The sequence below is a fragment of the Heterocephalus glaber genome, unplaced genomic scaffold, assembly GCF_053883595.1.
Source record: "Heterocephalus glaber isolate CG9 unplaced genomic scaffold, H.glaber_assembly_v1.0 deba00000943, whole genome shotgun sequence".
In the NCBI taxonomy this organism is placed as follows: Eukaryota; Metazoa; Chordata; class Mammalia; order Rodentia; family Bathyergidae; genus Heterocephalus; species Heterocephalus glaber.
The window spans coordinates 10,518,240-10,544,377 of record NW_028258175.1 but is presented as its reverse complement, the minus strand read 5'-3'; the positions used below and the strand labels follow the sequence as shown (position 1 = coordinate 10,544,377).

General features: G+C 37.3%; 1 protein-coding gene and 1 pseudogene across 9 annotated transcripts in view; both read right to left on the bottom strand.

Annotated features, from left to right (window-relative positions):
- Mrtfb (myocardin related transcription factor B) overlaps positions 1-26,138 on the bottom strand; it is a 191,086-nt gene that overhangs the window by 63,629 nt on the left and 101,319 nt on the right. The window contains exon 1 of one of the 9 annotated variants that reach the window (XM_004855845.3): positions 4,746-10,226. The exons of 7 other annotated variants lie outside the window; for them this stretch is intronic. In XM_004855845.3, coding sequence (XP_004855902.2) covers positions 4,746-4,866 — 121 coding nt within the window. In that variant the 5' untranslated portion in view covers positions 4,867-10,226. Of the gene's footprint in view, positions 1-4,745; positions 10,227-26,138 lie in introns of those variants that run through there. One more of the 9 variants, XM_087209146.1, reaches the window with a different exon arrangement.
- LOC147828663 (glucose-induced degradation protein 8 homolog pseudogene) lies at positions 11,989-24,814 on the bottom strand (annotated as a pseudogene).

Genomic DNA, 26,138 nt, shown 5'->3' with positions numbered 1-26,138 from the left:
ATTCCTCCACTGTATTTTCTAAAATTTAAGCTAAAGATGATTAAGAGCAGTATTTCAGAAAAGGAAGCAGTCTAAAGTGGCAGATGAGAAAAATTAAGTACTAAGTAACAATTTCATCTAGTGATCTAGTAAAGCAATCTTACACATCTCAGCAGTGTCTTACAGGTACCAACCCATGACATTTTTGGGTGTCCATTAATTAATGAGTTATAAATTATATTTGAAACTAATAGTTCAAATTATTACTGTATATTCCAAGAAGGCAGAGGATCTATAATACTCTTCAAATATTTGTTGCATAACAGTAATGTTTCTGTGAGATGCAGGACTTTGGAAGTGAGTTATAAAAATGTGTCAAATGATTTAATTTCTAAGAAACATGCGTTAATAGCAAAGAATTTTCTGTGAATAAGATTGTGACTTTTTTTTAGGAATGCACAGGAATGGGTTTTAAGAGGCTTTGAGGCTGCGAATTTAAATAGCTATGCGTGGCCAGTGAACAGCACAAATGGAGTTATGTATGAGTTTGTTTCCATCACTTAAAAGTTTTGATGTTTCAGCAAAGCTACTTATTTAATCTATGTTCCCAGGTTGGATTACTCAAAATATCTCAGACAAATGTTCACTTTCTTCTTAATTAAATCTATAGTTATGTTACTTTATTCCCCCAATTCCTAGGCCATCAACCATGAATTTTCACACACTTCATTTCAGCTGTTCTTAACTAGTCTGTGGCAGAATTGAGAATGTGGTCCCCCAAATTTGTACTCCCCACCCCACCCCCAACACCATGCTTGAGCCACACAATGAAAGGAGCTGAGATCCTAAGTCATTTCTTAGAGGACAGCTGCTTAAGACAGTAACCCAATCCAGACTGAAGTGTTCTGAACAAGTAATGTACTTGCAATAGTTAAAGTGCTGCATGTTGGGGTTAATAGAGCATTTTAAAGCCAAATTAATTAATACATAACCCAGTTTTCTTTCTTGAGTACTTTGTTTTCAGTATTAGAGAGATTTTTATATTGAACATCAATTTATTTGCTAAGCTTATTTGCTTTTTCCTAAAAATTCACAATTATCAATTCCTCCATTGTCAAGTCATAGTAGTTTGCAATATCCTTCTCAGTAGTAGACCTAGAAATTAAATTTAGATCTCATGCAACTTGAGCATAATTAGAAAATGTTTGAAGCCTTTTGTAGATAAGTTAAAAGATAATATTCTCTATTTCTGCTCCCACAGAAGAAACCAGTCTAAGGAGAGCACTCATTTGAATTTGTTCAGGGGAATTTATGACATTTATTACTATTCTTACCTAAAGCAGAAAGTTAAATTCTCCAACTACAGATACTGGCTGGGATTTATCAAAAAGTTTATATAACTTTTTTATATAACAAAACTGCAAAGTGATTTTCCAAACAATTGCCTGGTACTTGATGACAACTACTCACAGGTGGTCAGCACTCACAATTTTTTTTCCTTGGGGTGGGGATATGGCTTTGTGGTAGAGTAGAGGGTTTGTATGACGCTCTCGGTTCTGTCTCCAGCACCACAAACAAACCAACCCACAATCTTTTTCTCTTTTAAAAATTCAAAACATATTTTTAAATTTTCTTATAAGGTATTACATATTTTTTTAAATCCTATGATCATTTGCTTACAAAGTCTGCTTCCCACCTCTGGGCACATAATTTCAGCCAACTACTACTGCTAACAATTACAGGAATTAAAAAAAAATCTCAATATAAGTAAGCAAGAAGGCAAGCAGAACAGACATCCAGTCCCTTATAAAAGATAAAAGTCAGCACCAGAGACACCAAGGTGGTGTCTATGTGATTAGAATTAAATGAACCAAAATGTATTCTTCTTTTATTATACAGAAACTTATAATTCAGACATTAAAAAAATTCAAGTTTGCTTCTCAAACAAAATATAACCTTCCCAAAAATGAGTAGAAAATCAGACATATCAGTGTGAAATATAATATTTTAAACATGCATCCTTTAACATATGAGGTACAAACTATTGGACATTATAGTCATTCATACATTTGGCTCTTGACAAAATAGCATAGGATCTAATTAGACTCCAGGGCATTTCTGAGACATAAGCCAAATCAAAGGCATTTGAACAACTGCTGTATATCAAGCAGCTTTCCTGGGTTAATACAACTAATGTATGACTCAAAACCTAAAAGCAGGTGAAACTCCCCAGAGACTTGTTCCAATGTTATAGTCTGCCAACCTGCCAAGCAGGCCATTGGTGTGCATCCACAGGCAGTACATGTGACACACTGAATTTTAAGAGTTTAATTTTTCATAGCAAACCAAGATATTGACATATGACTCTAAAAGAAAAGTAGTTTTCTACAAAATTTCTCTTATTTTTTCTATTCTAATTAAATCCAGATCTAAGGCAGCAAGTCATTGTTGTTATATACCTGTGTTAGTTTGCCCCCAGTCCTACCTATGCACAAAAAGACAAGAAATAATCTATTAAGATATAAATCAGATTGGAGTTCAGTGCAACTATGGCAAGACAGGTAAATTCCATCATTCAATCATTTCTGTGTAGTGGTTTAAAACACTGAAAGTCCTTCCCCTACCTCTTTATACCTATTCATTTACATGACAGCATTGTACAGACTATTGCTCTACTTTGTAAATATATACCAGATTTTAGATTTTAATAGAAGGAAAAAGTAAGGTTTTAAAAAACAAATAAGAAGGATGAAAAACTGGCATTAAACCAAACATCTCAAAGGAAATGTTTACTCCCATTGCACAAATAAGAAAATTAAGGGTCACAGTGATAAACTTGAATAGGGTCACAATACTAGCAAATGGATTTGAACCTGAATTGATTTCACTCCACAGTCTATACTCTTTTACTCTTTGGACATTATGCTTCTACATCTGCATAAGTCTCAGAACTGTCAGGGAGATAATCTAACATTATGTAATCAATTTAACTCTACTTTGCTGTCGATTATTCTCCTGTCATGTCTGCGTGCACTTGCGTGCCTATGTGTGTATGAATGTATGTATGTATTAGGTATAGTGCTAGAGATTAAACCCAGGGCCTCATACATGCTAGATGCATGCTCTATGACTGAGCTATATCCCTATGCCTGTCTTTATATTTTTAATTCTTGCTTTCTATGCTCCTTAATCACACTGGGCTATATGCTATAGTGACATCTTTTTATTTCTCCTATTCAGTTTTCTTCTGCTTTCCTGTTTTTTCAAGTAGCACAAAAATGGTTTTAAATTTATGGTACTGATATTAATAGGAGCTTAATGTTTAAACACTACATAGATAATTCTTAAACTTTTAAAAACTTATTGAAACAAACTCAAATTCCCTTCAATGAGTTTTCTAAAAACTCAACTGGCACTGATTTTTATAAGAATCTGTAGTTTTCAGAAGAATCTGCTGTACACAAGCAGAAATCCATTTTTTAGTTTTTAGCAACGGCTATTTGTACTTCACTGTGCGTCATCTGTTTTGACGGAGGTGTTTTTTCTATTCATATCCAAAAGTATTTAAATTTTCGCAAGTCCAACTATTATTTCTTCTTATCTTTTCATGTTCTTTTTTTTTTTTTTTTGGTACTGGGGAGCGAACTTGGGTCCTTGCGTTTGCGCAGCAGGCGGCGAAACCACTGAGCTAAATCCCCGGCCCAATTTCTTCTTATCTTTTAAATCTGTAACAACCTACCATCACACTTTCATTCTAAATATGAGAGAAAAATACGAGGCATATCCTTTTAGAAGCTCAAAGACTGAAAAACTAACAAGAGCCAGAGAGGAGCTGAGGGGGTGGCTGATGGAGCTGAAAAGGAAAAAGGAAAAGCAGGGAAAAGGAATACGGGTTATTGTAGGGGTCTGTGTCTCCAAAACAGGATTAGGAAACCAAATTTCAAACTAAGCAGGCACTAGGAGGGGTGACCCTCATGTCTCAAATTTATGAAAAACTTACTCTCTGCAGATTCTGAATTTCTTAAGCCATGGCCCTTGATCTTAAGGCTGCTACAGTAAAGCATGCTGTGCACTGGGCTTGCCACACTTCAGTATGCTAGGACAAGGGACACCAATGCCAAAAGCCTTTGGCCATTTTCTTAAATCAGTCAGTGAGGTACCTGTACAGTGCTCACTTACAGTAATAACAATGTTCTCAAGCTTATTCTTTGCTAGCTTTGTTACAACAACAAACCACTCCCAGTTCCCCAAACAAAAACCCACCAAAACTATGCAATGTGCTTTTTAAGAACAAAAACTACACAATTCACATTATAGCCAACTAACCCATCATTTTAGTATTAAGAAGAGCTACTTTCCTGGCTTTAAACAATAAAAATCATTAACATGTTAATTGGGGAAAATTAATCTTCCCAGAATTATGTGTTTATAAGCCTAAAAGAAGCACTATTTTACTATTGAAAAAGAAATGGCCTCCCCAAAAAGTCATGGGGAGGCTGTAAACTGGAGAAAATGAGGAAAAGCACAAAATGAATCTGGAAAGATTTCACTGAAATTAGGAGTGGCCTCGTAAGTGCCCTTATTGTATCAATTATTGCAAAATCAGCTAACGAGTCTTTAATAACAGCATTAAGCTTTCACTGGACAGAACTTGGAATGGGTAAGGGCTATGGGTGAACAGAGAGCAGACACAGGAGAGTAAGCACAGACACACTCATTGGGAATAGGAAGTTGGTTGTCCTGCCCCTGTCCACAGACAAACTGACCTTCCTTGAGACTTTTCTGGTTGCTCCCCTCAAGGCATTCCTTTTCTTTAAAAGGTTCAAAATCCCCAGTAGTTAAAATCTCTGGGAAGCCCTGTTGCTGCTTCTTAGAGCTATCGATCATGGTGAGAGGCTTCTGGAGACAGGTAGCATTCAACAGGAGAAAGGCTCGGTTTGCAGGACACCAGAATGGTGCTCAGAATACTCTGTTCCCGGGTTCTCGGTTGCTCCTTACAGGATCCCAATCGGCAGGCATCTATGTCTTTAAGTAGCTGAAGGCAGCCATTAGCTTTTAGTTCCCTGCTTGACCCGCAAGCAAGCACACTCGTACTGCTGAAACCCTTAACTCTCTCCTACATCGGGAGGCAGAGCCTGGGAGGCACGATTCTAAAATCCCACCCCTTTTCCCAGCCAGCCCCCTTCCCCTTGCCATTCCAGCTTCCCCCACGCTGGGTGCTTCAATCTGCAGTTTGATGGTCGGAATCATCTGACAAGCAGTGAGTCAAACAGTTAAAAATAAATCTTCTAGTTGTTAAAAGCCACTGCTGATACCTAAGAAGACAAATTGCTGCCTGTGGTCTCTCCCGAACTCTCTATAAACAGCCGCAGGCGGTGGAAATACTTTATATCGGCCAGACAAGCATATTCATTACTCATTAAATTCTCCAGCTAAACAAACGACAGTCCGGGACATCTGAAGGAAGCGGTCTTATCTCAGCAAGGGGACCGTACTGAATAAACATGCTACCAGCATAACTGGGTGAAGAGAGTCATTTCACTACCAAAGTTCTTTGTGGAGTGCGGTTTGCTGCATACAGTGCTCTTTGGCAAGCCAACGCTCTTTGCAACAGGGAAATAAATGTATTCTAACTGCAGCTTTCTTCCTTTGGTGATTCAGACCCAAGCAGCAGTTTTCCTTTGCGCCACTAGTGGGCTGAGAGAGTTAACATGGTTTGCCATGATTTTTTAAAGGAAAAAAAAAAATCTCTTTCTGTGTATTAAAAGCAATGACATAGAGATCTACTTCAACAAGTGACCAGACCAAGATGAATTTCACAGGAGCTATCAATGACAGGCACCTCTTCTGCTTGTCACAGGCTGCTGTTCACTGCAGATGAGGAATGTTGTTCGAAGGAAATCTCTGGGTATGGAAATTTCAGGGAAACATGCAGGCAAGTTTGTTTCTACATACATCAAATATATATCTAAAGTCAAAGTAATCTGCTGTTTTAAATGGTTCAAAGTATGCTCATTTAGAGATCTCCCATAAAACCCATCAGAATCTCTAAGAACCGCAGATCATAAATCCTGTACTATGCCAAGTCTGTTCAGTTCACTTTTTAAACAACTAACATGCAGCACAGCGCCTGGAATATTAAGAATTTTCAATGTATGGCGTAACTGAGTGAATGAATTAAAGCAGAAGAAAGTGTACCAGGAAAATGGCTAATAAAGCACAGAATTTTAAAAATATTTTAGATCAATGACCAAGTGCCACTAATCTGGGATGAAAACCAAACATTTTCTAAAAGAAGTACATTTTCTCTTTAAAAGAAAATGAACAAATACACTTTAATTAGGTACCTGATATGACTCTCCTGTGCATTAAAGAAAGGCTCAGCATCTTTACAGCCTTTCAAGAATGCCAGTGTGGTTTTTGCTCACACACAGATGCAAGTAAACAAAGCATTTTGTCCTTTATCTCTGGCTCCAAGGGTTGTGTGCACTAAATCCACACTGTTGTAGAAAGATTGCCATCTGTCTTCTGCACCTCTTGAGAATGGCATTACACAACACATGACATGCTTCCTGTCAAATTCCTTCTGAAGTAACATAAACTCATCTGTGGTAGCCTAAAACCTCTGTATGAGAGTGGGAAGGCTGTCACACTTCTCAAACATGTCCTCGAGCATTCCACTACCATCTGATCAGAAAGTCTGTATTCTCCTAAATAAACTACTGGTGCACTTTTAAGGAGTAATAAAAAAAAAACAAACCCATCATTTTTGAGGATTCTTTTTATTAGTCACTTAATTAGATGCTTTGCAAATATTATCTCACTTAATTCTCAACAATCTTCATGTCCTCTATGATTATTTGTACATTATAGACATTTTTATAGACCAAGCCCAATGTCACAAAGCTTTTAAATGGCAGGCTTAGAACTCAAATCTTGGTTCTCCAAAGCTCAAGTCTTTCTATTGCACTGTAAGGCACTGCCTGCCGTCTTTCAGAATGTGCCCCACTTCCAGGTTTTAATTTGATCTTTGGACATATTTAAGAGCAGAAGCCGTATCTTTTATGGCCTTCTAGTAGTTCTTCTGGTGAGAGAAAAGAGAGCCAACACAGAGGAATGACCTTACAAAAGGTATTTTAACTTTTTATGAAATAATAACAACAGCAGCCAAATTTATTTAATGCCTACTATGTGCCATGGTCTAAATGTTTTTTTTTTTCACTCTTTTTTTTTTGGTACCAGGGATCGAACTTGGGACCTTGTGCTTGTGAGGCAGGCGGCAGAACCACTGAGCTAAATCCCTGGCCCCTAAATGTTTTTAATATATTATTTTCATTTATCCTGTTGATAGACTTTTGAGTTCAATATTACTATTTCAACTTACAGATGGAAAAACTGAGGCCTAGAAAAATCAAATACTTTGTAAGAGGCAGCATATTTTATAAGAGATGGCCAGGATTCCAAAGCAGACAGATTCGCTCCACAGCCTACATTCTTAATTACTGTGCAAAACAATCAAAACCATAAACCATCAACATTCTCTTTTCCAGGAAGCTTTTAACTCCTGAAAAATGTTCTGAAGTTGTTAGGCTACAAGTGTAGAAACCTAAGTAATTCACAACTACATTAGCCACTTTAAAATTCTTTATTCTCTCTGTGCATACACTCAGTAAGTGTTCAGTGTGTTTTTTTTTTAAAAGGTTGTCTTTTAAGGATTCATTGTAAGCTTATTAATTTTATATCTGTAAAGTATAAAAAGCCCAATAAGAAAACACAGTTCTGCTATAGGTTTATATCAAAAGTTTTGATAGGAAATAACCTCTCTAGTGATGAATGTGCCTAAAAGAACATTTATTTACTACTTCTCAAAAAATTTGGAATAATTTCAAATTCAGAGTGGGTTTTACCCTGAACCTTCTGTGAAGAGGTTCTGATATGATCTTCTTTAGGGACTCTGGTGTGAGTCCTACAAATAAGCATATTCTCCTATAGAACTACAATATCAGTGGCAAGAAATTAACAATAATATGTCACTGCTATCTGACCCACAAACTGTATTTAAGTTTCACCAACTGTCACCCAAATACCCTTTATAGCAAAAAGATCCAAGCCAGGATCACAATACTCTTCCGTTTCTGTCCATCTGGAATGGTTCTTTAGTTTTTCTTGACCTTTCTTTCCCTGGATTTTGAAGATTACAGGCCAGTAATTTCATAGAATTATTCTCAATTTGGGTTTGTCTAATGTGTCTTCATGAGTATATTGAGATGATGCATTTTGGCAGGAATGCCTATGTCCTGATAAATCCATTATAAGAATGCCTTAACAGTATAGCATACAAGAATGTCATTTGTTCCCCTGGTGATCCTGGACCTGACTGGGAGCTGTGGTTTGCTGCCATTTCCCAACATTGCAAGACAGAACTGGATTGTATCGCTAGACTGGGAGAAGACAAAAACTCAAAGTATGGTTTCTACTGAATATATATTACTTTTATACAATTGTAAAGTTGAAAAATTCTAAGAGGGACCATCTTAAATTGGGGACCATCTATATTAATGGCACATCCAATTCTCAGAAAAAAATACCCTTTACCTGTTTTATATTACCTAATTATATCTGCACGTACTCATGGTTTCCTGTTTTATTCAGTGGGTTATCCCTGTTGTTATCATTGTTTATTTTGATGCTCAAATTAGCCCAGATTTGGCTAGTGGGGACTGCCAGTTTCCGACTGTCATGACCCTATCATTCTTTGAGCACTTTCTTACTTTCTGGCACAAGATGTTCCAGGCTCAGGTTGTACTTCTTCTGCCCCATTCAGAAGTCTAGGTCTGAAGGCTAGGTGTGGGCCGGGGATGTAGCTCAGTGGCAAGGTCCCCGGTACCAGAAAAAAAAAAAAAATGAATGCTAGGTGTGCTCACTGCTATTAGGCTGTCACTATTCCTGGGCTTCTCTGTAGAAAGAATTGATAAATACATCTGTGAATTTAGTTTCTACATTAAGTATGTAAAATACATCTATCTATATTATATATCTATATTTATTTATATACATTGAAAACCACAAATTTACCAATGCTTCCAATTCCAACCTAATGCCACAGACTCATTCTCATTTTCTCTTTTCTATATTTATAGCACTGCTTTCTCGTAGGGAAAAACTTCTTTTCCGTGGTCTCTGCCCTATGGGGCTATCACCACCACTGCCACTCATCCTCCTTGCCCTGTCTGCTTTTTGCCCCTACTTCCTTATAACACTTCCCTTGCTCAGCTTCATACAATGTTTTCTGGACTGAACTAGGGAGGGGAAGGAGACTTGCATTATCTCTCAGAATGAGAAGCCCACAGGGCTAGGGATTTAGCTCAGTGGTGCGGCTGCCTGCCTCGAAAGCACAAGGTCCCAAGTTTGATCCCCAGTACAAAAAAAAAAAGAATGAGAAGCCCATAGTTGTCACAGAAATTGATTTCCAGTATTTTGCCCTTGCTTCTTACTGTATGTGCTGCATCATCTTCATGGTCATTTGGCTCTATTGTCATGACTGACATTTACCTTGGAATGGTATGTGATTAAAGTCACTTCTGTTATGAAAATTTGCTTCCATAGTATTTGTGTATATGCATAAGCAAAAAGCTCTTTGACTCTGAAAGAGACTACCATAAATCAATTTTCCCACCACTCCAAGCACAGATATTTAATAAGCGTGAGAAAAACTAGCTTAGAGTAGGAGCAATCTGAGAAAGGTTTCAGGGAATTAGAACACAAACAAACAAGGCTCAGGGGACCTTCATGAAAACTTGGCAGAGCCACTATATGCTCACCAAACTATGATGAAAAGATTCTCCCTGTGATGATGTTGTACTTTCACAGCATTCTGACATAGAGACTCAGAGATGACTTTTCTTTTCTCCTACATCATGCACTGTCACAGGTCCTCAGCAGCTACTTGGGGGAATGAAATATTCAAAATCTACATGAGCTAAATGCACAGAAGGAGACATTTTCAGTGGAAGGTATACCTAAAGTTTTTTAAGGGTATCATATTTTTAGGAAAATATATTTTTTGATCCTTATTTTTCTCCTTTTTAACTTTATAAACACAGTTGTGAAATATTACACCTTTAGATCATTATGACATGAGTACAGTAAATCCCAATAGCTTTTTTTTTTCCATTAAGATTACTGTTACATTTTAGGTATACAATACAGTTACATTTATCATTGGGATCTTGTACCTTTACATGATGTATCGTGGTTCTTATTTTTTTTTCCTTTTCCCTGCCCTCCCTTCACCCCCTCCACCCGTCCCTATTTGCAAAGACTTTGTTTCCATTTTTTTTTCTTTTCTCATAATTTTTCTTTTCCCTTCTTTCCTTTCCCCTACCCCTCCCTCTTCCCCTACTCCTTTAGACCTTTTCTTCCTATTACACAATATCAATTATACATTTTTAAAATTACAGTATCAAAATTTAGAGGACATTACCACAGATTTTACAGAACTTAAAAGGATATAGAAAGCATATTACAAAAATCTTTTGTGAAATAAATTTGACAACTTCTAAGAAGTACTTTGGAAGACAAATTAATGAAACTGACTCTGGAGGAAATGTAAAATTTGAATAGCACCTATTAAAGAAAGTATACTCCTAGCTTGAAAACCTACCTATATGACAACAACAGGCTCAAATACATTTTAACTGATAAATTATATCAAACATTTAAAGCCGAAGAAAGAAGAAACACCTCTCCCCTCATTACAGGAAATCAACATTGTGCTAATAATAAAACTGGATAAAGACAATAGAAGAAAAAAGTATGAACATAGATAGAAATTTGTTTAACAAAACAAACAGAAGTCAGAACTGGCAGTATGTAGAAAATGGTTTTATTATAGGGATAGCAGTGTTGGTTCAGCATTGGAAGATCCACCCCCATAAGTTATCATTTCAACAGAGGAAAGGAAAAAGCCATATATATGATCCTGTTGGTAGTTGCAGAAAAAGTATTGGACTAAATTCTACAGCTGTTCATGGTAAAAGCTATCAGGAGACTAGAAGTAGAACAGAACCTCTCAACAGATAAACCATGTGCTCCATACTTCCAGCAAAAATGCCTTACATGAATGGAAAAGATACAATGCTTTCTCCCTAAGGTGGGGAACAAGGGCAGATATGCTGACGCTTCATCTGTCCATTAAACTTTGAAACATAGGCCCAAACCAAAATAGTATGGCAATAAAATGACACAATTAGCATAGGATTGGCAAGGTAGAAGTAAAATCTTTATATGTAGATGAAATGATCATCTACAGAGAAAATACTAAGAAATCTCTAGGAGCCCCTAGAACTTGTATTTGAATTTAGCAGGATTAGAGAACACAAGGTATATATAAAAATTCAGGTCTATGTATACTTGCTATAAATGAAGAATTGGATATTGAAATTTGAAAGGTAGGTAGGAGTACAAAGGACCTAGAAAAGTAAAAAGAAAAAAAAAACAGTGTTGGAAGACATTTATTACCTAATTTGAAGGCTTCCTCTAAAGCTACAGTAATCAAGGCAGTGTTGGTGTAAGGAAAGACATATAGATCAAAGGAATAAAACAGAGAATCTAGAAATAGAACCACACATATATGGTCCACTGAGTTCTGAAAGATTATTTAACATTAACATTTTATGGAGCATAAACTCAATTCAAGAGCAGAGGAAAAGATAGTGTTTTCAGGAAATGGTACTAGCACACCTGGTATCTGTATGTAAAAAAGTAACCTCAACCCTTTATTTCCATACATAAAAATGACTTGAAAGGATCTAAGAACCTAAATATGAAAGACTAAAACTATAAAACTTTAAGAAGAAATTATAAGGGAAAATGTTCATGAATTTAGGGTAGGCAAGAATTTCCTAGGATACAAAAAACATGATGTATAAAAGAAAGAAATTGATAAATGAGATTCCATCAAAATTTAGAACTTTAAATGACATCGTTAAGAAAATGAAAAGTAGTCCTTAAACAGCCCATATTTAAAATACATATAAGCTAAGATCAGAATATATAAAGAACTCTTATAGCTCATTAATAGACAACCCAATTAAAAAGTAAACATAAGAAGATGATCAATAGCCAGTACAGATACATATTGACTTATCACTGTCATGACTTTTTCTTTTTGTTGGATTCTTCCCCTTTGTGTTTAATTTCTTGTCGCGCCCAACGCACTAATTCTGCTGGGCTTCCTGGGGTTGTGATCCTTGTTGTCTTTTCCTAGGATATTGTCTAAAATTTTTTGGAGTGCTCGTTTGGTATTCATGAAGTTCCGAAGGTTCTCTTTATCATGAAAGTATCTTATTTCTCCATCAATTTTGAAAGATAGTTTTTGCAGGATACATCAATCTGGGTTGGATGTTTTCCTTTAGGGCTTGAAATACATCACTCCAAGCTCTTCTTGCCTTGAGGGTTTGCATTGAGAAGTCGGCTGTGATTCTGATGGGCTTTCCTTTGTATGTGATTTGTTTCTTTTCTCTAACTGCTTGTAGAATTTTGTTTTTCTGTTGGGTTTCTGGAATCCTATTATATGCCTATGTGTACATTTTTTTTGATCAAGGCTAGTTGGAGTCCTATATGCCTCCACTTATCCGTATGTCAAGTTTTCTCCCCTGCTTGGGAAGTTTTCTGCCATCACTTCTGTGAAGAGTTTTTTAATGTCACCTGCACTCTCTCCTGTTTCTTCATTGACTCCAATCAGTCTTATGTTATTCTTCTTTGTATCGTCTAGGAGCTGCTGGATTGATTTCTCATGGTCCCTTACTATTTTAAAGCAATTTTTCTTTTCCTGGTCACTAATTGCAATCTTATCTTCTATGTCTGAAATTCTGTTCTCACCTTGGCTCATTCTGCTGCATAAGCTTTCAATGGAGTTTGTAATTTCCTGAAAATCTGTTTGCATCTGTTTTATGGATTTCATTTGTTTCCTATGTTATGATTCCATCATGTTCCTCAGCACCTCTATTTTTTTATCTGTGTCTTCTCTAGATTTATTAGTCATGTCTTGCACTATGGGCACAATCTTTGCTGTTATCTGAGTAATTATTTCTGATTTCATTTTTCCCAGATCCTCTTTTGTTGCCAGTTCAGGGAGTCCAGGTGGTTGCATATCAGAATGTTCCATCTCGTTTCCCTTTGGGGTTGCTTTAGGTGATCTGGAAGTCTGGTTTTGAGACTTTTTTACGTGTCTTCTCATTTTGATGGGGGGAAGGGGGTGTGGGGTGTGTTGCTGGCTCCCCCGCAGCAGCTCACCTCCTGTGCGCTGGGGGAGGGGGTGGTACGGCAGCCCAGAAGCCTCCTCCTGGGTGCTGGGAGCAGCTCACCTCCCCCCAATAGTTAAACATTTTTTTGGTAAAAAATTAAATTAGTGCTATCTCTGAAATCAGATCACGAGCCTTAAAAGATCTCTTTTTTTTGAGACAGGGTCTCACTATGTACTTCAGGCTGACCTTGAACTCACTATGTATCTCAAGCTGGTCTTGAACTCACCGCAATCCTCCTGCCTCAGCCTCCAGAGTGCTGGGATTACAGGTGAGTGCCACCACACCTGGCTAAAGACCTTCATTTTTATCACTTAATATATATATTAACTGGGAATGGTGGCACACAACCATAATCCCAGCTACCTGGGGGGCTAAGGCAAGACAACTGTGAGTTTGTGATCAGTAAGGGCAGCATAGGGAGATCCTGTCTCACACAAATATATATATATGTGTGTGCTGTGTGTGATATATCACACACAACACACACACATATCTTTTATCACTTAAAAAATACGCAGTGTGTACATGTAGTGCATCAGGTGTAAACAGATTAACAAATTAGCCCTGATGGAAACCACCATTTCCAGAGGAGGAATAATTTTTCTGACATTTCTCATATGCTTTTGAAGGAAATCATCAGTGATTTCCATATTACAGCATATACTCTAGGACAAACCAGCTTCAGGATATGCTCTATTTGTGCTGATGATCTCTCACCCTCGAACCCAGCTACAGCAGGCATGAGCAGCTCGACTTCTTGTGTCTGCTGTCCTCTCAAACTGGGAACTGCAGCTAGGGTGGGGCTTTTGGGGGGCTGGAATTTTACCATTAGTAGTTTTCTGATTAAAAGAGAGACAGAGGAGAGGAAGTCACAAGGGATGGGACTAGGCGTTGAGGAACATAGTTTGTAGTGCATCCTTAGTTGGTTCTTCACATTCCAGTGGCATCACTGGGTGGAAGTGTCTGACTCACATGAGTGAGGGGTGCCATGTCCCTGCTCAGATTCTTAGTATGGATAACCAAGAGATGATACAGTGCATGTTACTAGTTTCTAAAAAGTCACATCACCCCCACCTTCTTTTTGGTGGTACTAGGGATTAAACACAGGGCCTCATGCACAAGCCACTGCTCTACCACTGAGCTATATCTTCAGCATGTTTTAATTTATTTGGAAACATGTTCTTACCAAGTCACCCAGCATGTGCTCAAACTTGAGATCCCCCTGCTTCAGTTTCCCAAGTAGCTGGGATTACAGGTGTGCACCACTCTGCTTGGCTCTTTCTCTTTAAGATTTATAGTTATATAAATGTAGACAACTGACTGGGAAATTTACAACAAAGAACTTTCCTTATATTTTATGTTATCTTCAGGTCTCAATTCTGCAATAACTTCCTTAAGTCACAGAATATAAGGAGGAATGAAGTGACTACAGCTTTGAAGATTTGGCAGACACAAGAGATGATTGAAAAGTTGTTTTTTTTTTTTTTGGTTTGGGGATCAAACTCAGGACCTTGCGCTTGCCAGGCAGGCATGGTGCCACTGAGCTAAATCCCTGACCCAGATGGAAGTTAAGAGGACCAAATTTCTGCAAAGACTAGATGGTATATCATTAAGTTATGGTCAGTGAGATGGTAAGGTTAGTAGTTGTAAAAACAAGAAAACCACCTACAATAGTACTTCTCAACCTTTTATACGTTATTACAATTTGACTCCTGTTTATGTAATTTCTTTCCTAAATCACTTTTTATAAATTTTAATAATGCAGATTTATTTTTGGTATGTATACCTGTGCCTTACATATGCATAAAAAGAATAAGATTTTTTCACTCATCCCCGAAGAACTAATTTTTTACTCCCATTAAGGTTTACACTACAAGAGGGAAAGCAATGCTTTTTATTTTGAGATTAAAAATAGCAAAATAATAAGTAACTTCAATGTAGGAAACCTACAAAGAAAAAATAACAAGGTTCACAATCTATAATAGTGATTTTTTAGGTCACTAGTAAATTTAGATTACTTTTGAGAATCTTGAACATCTTTTTGTTCTCAGTAGCTGAGGTATGGGTGACACACACTGATATTTATGTTCCATCATTTAAAAATGTTAAAATATGAATGGATACATCTTCAAGTCATTTCTGCTGGTAATCACAAATTTTTAATCCTATCTTCTAACTCCAACACTCTTCACCAAAAGCAAATGTACGATTTCTGTATTTTTTTAAATTTCATGTAGACTAAGCCTACATGTGATTTTTCAAAGGCATGTATTTTTTTAATACATGGTTATTTAATTTTAGCGAGAATATAACATTACAGAGAGACTGATGAAGTTTAGAGGCAGGATGGTTTTATAGAAGGCACATGACTTTAGAGATAAACATAATTTTGTTGTGAGATCTTGGAAAAGTAAGGTTTTTCTGCTTTGGCTGCTTTATCTATGGAAATGTAATAACAACAGTTATTGTCTATGATTATAAAAATTAGGAAAGAAATACACATAAAATACTCATCACAGACATAATGGGCCATTTCCATATGGTGTGAAGATGCATTTCTAGAAGGATTTCTCTTGTCTGTATTCTTCCACAGCTATTTTGCTAGGTTTGATGTTTTTCTGGCAACACCATGCACATAACCTCAGACCACCCAGACTATCTGGGACACCATGTACATTTTGTGGATTTTCCAACCATACTCCCTAAGGCTGCATGCACATAGCCCAGGTGCAGATAATCTTTTTTGTTTTTTGGCTTGATACTTAATGCCTTCTGGTGCCTTTCTACTACAGTACTTGTGATCTCATTTATTAGATTAAATTTTAGTTTGTTACACCTGGAGAAAGCCCTGCTATTACTTTTTCACTGAACTGAAATAATGAAATGGAAAAACTGGTTTAAGAAGTATGACAGCCAGGTGTGACAGTACATTTCTGTAATCCCAGCTACCTGGGAGGCTGAAACAGAAAGATCTTAAGTTCAAGCACAGCCTAGGCAATTTAGCAAGACTCTGTTTAAATAGAAGAAAAGTCTGTGGATGCTCCTCATTGGTAGAACCCTTGTCTAACATACATGAGGTTCTAGGTTCAATCCTTAGTATTGGGAAAAAGGTGGGGGAGTGAGAATTATTAAGACTAAGAAATCCAAATTTGAGACTTAATTTTAATGCTATTTTGTTACCTCACTGATACAAATACATCTACAACCTCATTATTTTTCAAAACAACTCAATGAAGGTCAATGTGCATTCACTGGAAGCATTCTGTGTACTGGGGACCATGTACGGATGGGAGACACAGTCTTTCTTCCCCAAGAAATATGGTCTAGAGCTTCTAAAATTTCTCTTATCTTTCTCCTCTTTTCCATTTTTTCATTCTCATTAGAATGTTCTTTATATTAGTGCTTCTGTAACTGGTTAAGAGAAATATATATATATATATATATATTTTTTTTTTTTGGTACCAGGGATCAAACTCGGGTCCTTGCGCTTGTGGGACAGGTGGTGGAAACACTGAGCTAAATCCCCTGCCCAAGAGAAATATTTTTAAAGTTCCAGTCTGCTGTGGACCAGTGTAAGTGGTCCTATTGCACAAGACTAGTAGGGCAAATTAGTTTGACAATATCCAGACTGACCTGCACTCAGTTCAAGAAGGAGACTACAAATCATGCACTTAAGTGTCTTATCAGTGTCACACTGCCATAGATGCTTCTAAATACTCAATTTCTCAAGTTACTGATAGTGGACTATTTACAAAAGACTTGCACTGGTATCAGTGTGGGGGCTACCATTTGAAGAGTACTGCTTTCTATTCACTTTCAATTTAATCCAGTGCTCTGACATCTACCCAGAGTACTAAATCACACACTAGTTGTATTCTTTTCTTTGATTTTCTGTAAGCTTAGGATAAACTATTTCAATCATCCTAAAATCTTTATTGTCTTAATATTTTGCCATAGTTGCTTGCCTATCCTCCATGACTACTCATGGCCAAATAGTCAACTGTAAGGGTTTGAGAAATGGGTAGAACAAACTCTAGAAAACAGATCTCAAGAGGACAAAGATATACTCTAGAGTATTCATGAATTCTTTAAGAAAAATTTAACTACAAATGCCATATTTTCATTTTGTTAACCTAGAAAAAATACAGGTAACTCCTCAATCACCTGGATAACTATAATCAAGTGTTGCCACAGAATAAGAAAAAACAAAGATAGCTGGACATTACCATGATGACAGTTAAGCCTAGAGAACACCAACTGATGCAGAGCCCGGAGTCATCTGCATGAGAAAAGGCAAGGGAGAAATGCATACTACAGCACAAGGCTGCACAGTCTCTGAGCCTGTGCTAGAGAACAAAGCACCACTATCAGGCATCAAGCAGCAATTATATTTATGCAAAAATGCATTATGTCATAGTAAGTTAATATTGATCATGTTTCACAATTACAGCCACTAACAGGCAAAGAATTTCTGTTTAGTAATTGTGTTAAGTGCTGCTAAAATAAGCACATTGCTTAAGTTTGGGAAACACTACCTCACTGTGTACCCTAAGCTGGAGAGAGGGGGTCCATTTAATCTTAGGCTTGGCTTCCACAATGTTATCTTGAGGTGGAAATTAAACATTTGCCTTTCTGACCTAATCTGACTGGCTGTTCTATTTTATTTACCCTTTGGGAGTCATGAGAAAGGTGGTTTTTTTTTTTTTTTAAAAAGTATGACTTGGGAAATTAAGGAGCCAAGATGACTATCCAAATCAAATACAATGTCATGTCATGCCTTCATATAGGCACCAAAATGTATCCTTCAACGCTTATAAGTTTACTTTAAATTACCATTACCACCATTCCAAAGCATTTTCATTTTTCTCAAGATCACAATATACTACCTCTCTCTTATCTTTGTCAGTAATAACAGGGGACCCTAGATTTATTTACTAACAATGTTGTCATCTTCAGACATAAACTCTACTCCTCCTTCCTACTCCCCACCACTAACCCTATCTTTTTTTTTTTTTTTTTTTGGTCATTCTTGAAATCAAAGAGAAACCTTTATTTTCAACAGATATGCCTACAAGAGATGGTTCACTGATCTACTATAAACAAGTCTCTCTTCACATACAGCATCAAAATATATATTTAAAAAATTAAAAAACACACAGCCCCACCCCTCACACACATCTCCCCAAAAGCCACACAGCTCAGACCAAAAGGGAAAAACAAGTCAAACTCAATACCCTCGCACAAAAGTCATCTTTGAATTAGGATTTACAAATTTATATATTTTTTCCTATGAAAAACAAAACAAAAAATAAATGAAAAAGAAGGGGTAAGGAAAAACTGAAAATAAAGGCCTGACAGGACTTGGGAAAATTAACAAACATCCTGTCTGCCTGCGAGCTACAGAAAGCAAAAGAATGATCAGTGCTTTTCATGTGCTCTGAATGGGAGGCCTTAAGTTAACCGATACTCCCTAATAATGCAGCACACAATGACAAGGTAAACCCTCAGGGGTCAGAAACATCAGGAGCACTGGGACAGTAACCAGCAACATGCCGAAATCCTGAGGATGTACCACAATGCATAGACCACTCAGACTCGTAAAGTGTCTTTCCTGTGGGTTTGCCAGCATTTAAAAGGGACACATTCCCTTTAAAAAAAGATTCCGAGTCAAAAAGAAAAGTACAAAGGGGTGAAGGGTTCTCTACTGCAGAGAAAGTCTTTCCGTCACAGTCCGAGGGGAGTGAGTCCTGTGCCATCATGGCAGTGCCAGGGTCTGCCTGCACCAGCTGTACTTGGGCTCCTCGATCACACCCTTGCTGAGGTCTGTCATTTGGGACATTTTACTTTCTTCTGGTCCAGCTCGTTCTGAGCCCAAAGTAGTAGTTTCAGTAATTTTGCCAGCTTGGGTGCTGACTCACGATTCTCATAATCTAGAACAGCTTGGTTAACTTCACTTCACACCTTTTGCATCTGCATCATGTGGAGAGGGTCTCTGAAGGCTGACTCCTTGGGGCTGTCAAAGGCCAGCAGGGCCAGTGCGTGCTCCATCTCTGTGAGGCACTCTCTGCTTTCCTCACCCTGCTCTGCCAGCTGTGTCTGGGCGAACTCCAGGGCCTCCTCAGTCTCATGCTGGCGGATCAGCTCAATCAAATGCTGTTACTGCAGATCAAAGTAAAAATACTAGCTTGTGTCCAGGAGCTCTGGATAGAGGGTGCTGATCAAGGCAATGGCCTCTTGAATCTGACCCTTCAGAATCATCTCCCGAATCTTGATCCATTCATCAAGTGTTTCTAGATCCACACTTGGTTCAATTCCAGATTCCATTAGAAATTTTTCTGCTGCTTCCTTAAAGCCCTCTGTGACCAGATAGTTCATGATGAGTCGATTCATGCTTGCTCGCTGGACATGTAAGTTATTGAGCTTTTACATCCACTCCTCTTTTGTGATTTCATCGGGCTTTTCTGCATAACTCATTCTGATTTATTTCATGCTGTTCCCACCTCCCGCACAAAGGTATGGGTGGAGGGGGCTCCGTGGCCACTCCTGGGGCTGGGGAGGGGCGGTGGAGGCAGCAGGCCCACTAATCCTATCGTTAAGGAAGAAGAAATCATTTTTCTGGTCAAGGGAACCCAGATCTTTTGTTTAGGACTATAGTCTCTCTTACCTACTTATAAAAAGTGTTATCAGATGGCTAAGTGTGTCTGGCATTGTTTCTGCATCTTCTAATCTGTTCTACTGGTCCTCAGGTCTGTTTCTTGGCCAGTACCATGCTGTTTTTATCACAGTAGCTTTGCAGCATAGTTGCAGGTTGGGGATTGTGATGCCCCCTGCCATGTCTCTGTTACCTAGAATTGCTTTTGCTATTCTGGGTCTCTTGCTCCAAATGAATTTTTGGATTGTTTTCTCAAGGTCCATGAAGTATGCTGCTGGGATCCCAATTGGAACTGCATTAAATCTATATAGCAGTTTTGGAAGTATGGCCATTTTCGCTTTATTAATCCTTCCTACCCAGGAGCAGGGGATGTCTCTCCATTTTCTGATATCATCTTCAATCTCTCTTTTCAGAGTGCCACAGTTTTCAGAGAAGAGGTCTTTGATTTCTTTCGTCAGGTTGATTCCTAGGTATTTCAGTTTTTTGGATGCTATTGTGAAAGAAATTATTTGCCCTATTTCTCTCTCAGTGAGTCTGTCATTGGTGTAGAGGAAAGCTATTGGTTTTTGTGTGTTGACCTTGTAACCAGCTACTTGACTGAATTTGGTTATTAAGTCTAGAAGACTTTTGGTGGAGTTCTTGGGGTCTTCTATATAGAGTATCATGTCGTCTGCAAATAATGACAATTTGACTTCTTCATTTCCTATCTTTATTCCTTTTACTTCTTTCTCTTGTCTAATTGCTGTGGCTAATGTTTCCAGAACTATATTGGAGTACTACTCAGCCATAAAAAATGAGAAATTAGAGGCATTTATAGCTAAGTGGATGCATATTGAGGCAATACTCTTAAGTGAAATAAATAGGACACACATGTATAAAAACCGAATAGTTTCTCTGGTGTGAGAAACTGAAAGTGTAAATAAGGACTAAAATGTATAATAGGTAATGTGAAATAGGAAGAAAAGGGGCAAAGGGGAAGGAAGTGGGAGGGCTAGGGGAAAGGATAGAAGGGAATGGGATTAATATGAGAAAATGGAAAAATAGGAACAAAATCTTTGTAAATAGGGAGGACTGGAGGGGCTGAAGGGAGGGCTGGGCAAGGGTGAAAAATAAGAACCAAGAGAGACTATGTAAAGGTGCAAATTTCCAATGATGAATGTCATTATATTGTATACCTAAAATGTACCAATGATTAGAAGGAATAATCGATAATGCAAAAAAGGAAGAAAAAGTCCAAAGGGGTAGGGGTAGTGGGAGGGGCAGGGGAAAGGAAAGAAGGGAAAGGAAAAATGCTGAGAAGTGGAAAAAATGGAAAAAAAGTCTTTGTAAATAGGGAAGCGTGGAGGGGGTGAAGGGAGAGCTAAGAATGGGGAAAAAATAAGACCCAAGATGCATTATGTAAAGGTACACTTCCCAATGAGAAATGTAATTGTGTTGTATACCTACAATGTACCAATAAAAGAATTAAAAAAAAAACTGTTATCAGTAAATCATACCTTTTCAATGGGATCTTTTCTTTGTCCCTGCCCCCCTTTTGTAATAGCTTAAGATTTTGACTCTTTGTTTCTATACTTTCTCCTCTACTCTTTTTTTTCTACCCCCAGTAAAGGGGATTGAACCCTGGATCTTGCGCTTTCCAGGCAGGCAAGGTGCCTCTGAGCTAAATCCCCACTCTAAGTTCCAATCTCATCTTACGCCTGGGCTCAAGCATCAATTCTACCCACAATTCTACCCCACTTGCTGCCGCCCATTCTCCTAACCCCCAACTCCCACTCTGGGTCATGCTCATTATGCTCCCTAAACAGTAGTTTCTAAATGAGTTTTCTTTTAAAGGTTATATAGCTTTCATTTAAAGGTTATATATACTATGTTATGGTTTGTATCTAGATGTCCCCTCAAAACCTGATGTGCTCACAGATGGGGCTTTTTGGAGCCTGCTGGATCTAGAGTGTGTGATACTGGGATTAAGGGTATGTGGTACTAAATTAGTCTACTGATTAGAATTAGCATAGTTCTGGGTAGCTGAATGGATTTACTGAGGACAGAAAGCCCACCCTAGGTGTGCGTGGCACTACAGAAAAGGCTGGTAGCCTGGATAAGATAAAAGGGAAAGGCAGGCTTGCTGCTTTGCTGCCATGCCATGAACTGTTTTTCCTCTGTGATGCACCTCTGCCATGCTGCACTACCTTGGAGGCAGAGGACTATGAACTGAAACATCCATAAACCGTGAGCTAAAATAAACCTTTCCTCCTTTAACTTGTGAGTACTGGGTATTGTGTCTCAGTAATGAGAAAAGAAACTAAGACATGCTATTTTTAGGACTGAATCAGCAATCTTATAAGATAGGCTTGTCTTGACTTTATAGAAAAAACAAAGATGAAATTAAAACAAAACAAAAAACCCAAAAGAAGCTGAATGGGCTATCCTAGACTTCAAATTGGTTCAGTTCTGATCAATGAAAGCACTTAAAAACCACAGCATGCTGTCTTATTCATCCTTTAGTCCCAGTGCCTGGGATACTATCAGTACTTAACTAAAGGCCATTCCATGAATAAACAAATGTCATTCAACTGACCCTAAACTTCTCTGTGTCCCTCCCCTATCTACTGAATTCTGCCCACATTTCTTGCTTGCCATTCAAAACCCTCAGTGCTTTATCTTCTACCTTCCTGAGTAGGAGAATGTTCCTCAGATTTCAGCTAAATCAAATTCTTCAGTATTCTCAAATATATTCTGAGTTGTTCTTGTCTTTGCTTAAGCTTTTTTTTTTCTTCTGTCTAGAATCTCCTATTTCTGATTTCTGCACATAGAAGCTGTACTCAAACAATCTTTAAGAACCAGTGCCAGTATCTATCTATTTCAGAGGCTTTCCAGGATGCCTCACTTTGCCCCAAAAGGTCAGGTCTTTTTCCTCTACATATTCTGAAGCTTTATCATACTTGTACACAGTCTGTGAATGAGGATAATGAAGATGATAATGTTAGTTGCTAAAGTTTACATGGTATTTACTATTTACTACAGCACTGTATTTATGCATGGTGTTAAGTATTTTACTCACATGAGCACAATTTATTCCACTCACTACATAACTTCATCTGCTTCTACCTCCTTTTATAGTGGGGTACTAAGAAGCTGAATAACTTGTCCAGCTATACAGCTTTTAAGAAATAGAACAAAGATTTCTTAATCTAGGGAGTATGGCTTCAACCTACTAGCTTTTCTCAATGGGTTCTGGTGAGAGAATTAGGATCTAATGCCCAAAGGCACCCACAGTATATAATAAATTAACTTCTCTCCTAAGTATCTAAAACGGTACGTGCTAAGTCATCCTTGGGAGAACTGAGAAACGGTCACTCAAATCACATTTGTGGGGTTTAATTCTCTCTAAAAGCTAGGGATGAGAAAAGTCTGATGCTTTTCGTTATTCCTCTAAGCTTTCTCTCAACACTTACCTGTATGGTTTGGATATTCCTGACAGTCTTTTCTCCATCTTGGTAAGTTTTACAATCTTTAAGAGCTAGAACTGCATTTCATCTTTTCATTCCTATGAAATCTAATGTTTTAATAATTTTCACATGGTCAAGTTTCGTTTTAATTAAGTAAAGTCTTACATTCAGCTACTTGATAACCATCTTCCTTCTTAACAACTAAAACTTGTTCTATTTATTTCTGATTGTGTCTGAGACATTTCAAAACCAATTTTACTGAGGTATAATTCAAAGATAAGGCACATCCATTTAAAGTATATAAAGTGGTCAGTGTTGATGGAGGTGTACACTTGTGAAACCATGCTCACACTGGAGACACAGAACTTTGTCATCCTTCCAGAAGGGTTTCTCATGTCTCTTTGCAATACCTCTGTCACATCCAGCCCCACATAATCACTGATCTGCTTTCTACTACTATAAATTAGCTTGCCTTTTCTAAAATTTCAAGTAAACAATCCTGAAACAGTCTACTATTTACAAAACTTTATTTACCTGAGTGTCTAAACCAGGAAAAAGGGCTGGGGATTTAGCTCAGTGGTTCCACTGCTGGCCTCGCAAGTGCAAGGACCCGAGTTCGATCCCTGGTACCAAAAAAAAAAAAAAAAAAAAAAGGGGTAAACCAGGAAAAAAACCCGAGCAGAAGTGCTGTAATGATCTAAAAAACAAAACAATCCCTCCAAAATCAAATCAACAAAGTTATTCATCCATTAAAATAAATCCCATTTGTAATAACTGAAGAATGACCTCTAAAAAGCATATGCATGGTGTAACTCAGAGAACTACGAGGACAACACTATGCTATTTGGTCACTCATGTGTTACAGACCAGGATGCCCAAGAGATAGTGATCCTGAAAGCAGGAGATGTAGAATTCAAGTAAAAAAAAAAAAAGTGACAAAGAGGGCATTTTGCTGCTCAAATCCATAATTATTTTCACTTTTTTCCTGGTACCGGGGATCGAACTTAGGACCTTGTGCTTACGAGACAGGCAGCAGCACTACTGAACTAAAATCCCCGGCCCTCAAATCCATAATTATAGTGAAGATTATGACATGCACAGTTATGATTATTCACAGAACAGTACAATACTTATGGTTAGAAAACTAAACAGACAAGAGATCTAATGAGCATAGTAGAAATGCCAAATAGGAGACTTAAATGTGCCACTCTTTGTATAAGACAGATAAGTAGATTAAAAAAATAAGAATATATAAAAGCCCAAATATATATAACCAAGAAAAAGATGTTATCAATATATACTGAACTTTACATCCGGATGATACAGAATACATATTCTCAAATATACATAGAATACTAAAGTCACATATTAAGTCAAAGTAAATTTTGGTAAATTCTATAAATAAAAATTATTACAAATACCTTGCTCTCAGTGTGATAGAACTATAAGTTAATAAAAAAAGCTATGTATCTGGAAATTAATTATCTCCTACTTCAAAGAAAAGAAGCTATAAACTGAATTGAAAGAATTTCTAAAAAAGAAATATTAGTATTTTTGTATGTCAGAATCTATAGCATATATTTAGGTGATGATCAGAGAAAAATTCAAATTTGTAAACCGTTATATCAATAATAATGAAGGAATGAAAACACATTATAAGACAAAGAGAAAAACGTTTTTAACAAAAGGATAGACCCTCAGTGGCTTATGTGATTGTATCAACATATATTTTATGTATAATTGGAATCCCAGAAAGACAGCAGAGATAAAATGGGGGTAAAAACATATTTGCAAAAGTAATGCCTGAAAATTCCCCAAATTAGATAAAAAACATAAATTTACAGATTTAAGAAATTTAGCAAAACTTAGAATAAATTCATTCCCATTCAGAAATGAATAGCCTTCAAATACACAAATAATCAGCAGTTTCTTTTAAAGAACATACTCATAGAGAACACTTCATTAATAATAGCAAAAAGATTAAAAATCCTTAGAAGTAAACTAAGAACAAGAAATGTGTAAAACTCTTGTAAAAGACAAAAGCAGGACTGAACAAACAGGCAGTCCTTGTTTGTGGACAGGATAACACATCATTATAAAAATGTCAGTTTTCTCTAAGTTAATTTGTAAGTGTTGATACTGAAGTTCATATGGAAAAAAACCATCCAAGTTGAGCTAGGAAAACACACAAAGCAAAGCCATACTATGGGAAAAGAAAAGAGCCTTATGAGACAAAAGTAACCTGAGAGGATCAGGGATCTAAATGTACGCACACACACAGATACACTCAGATCATATTTATATTCTAAACAAATATTGATGATGTTCTTCTATAACCTGGAAAAGTTTTCAAACTATGACCCCAAATCCAAAAAAATACCCAAAACCATAACAAAAGGGTTAATATCCCCAATACACAAGTAACTTTTTAAAAACTGAAAAGTTGAGCTGTGCGTGGTAATGCTCACTTGTAAACTCAGCACTCTCCAGGCTGATGTAGGGAAGACTGCTGTGAGTTCGAGACCAGCCTGGGCTACACAGTGAGTTTAAGCCAGCTTGAACCACATAATGAGACCCTGTCTCAAAATCAAAAACTGAAAAGTTAAAACATCTGGCAGAGAAATGAACAGATAATTTACTCCCCCACAAAAAAAAATTTTGAAATGGCACTTAAACATATGAAAGATGTTAAGTGTTACTTATACAGAAATTCAATCAAAATTATACTAATATAGTAAATGGTAAAAATGTTTG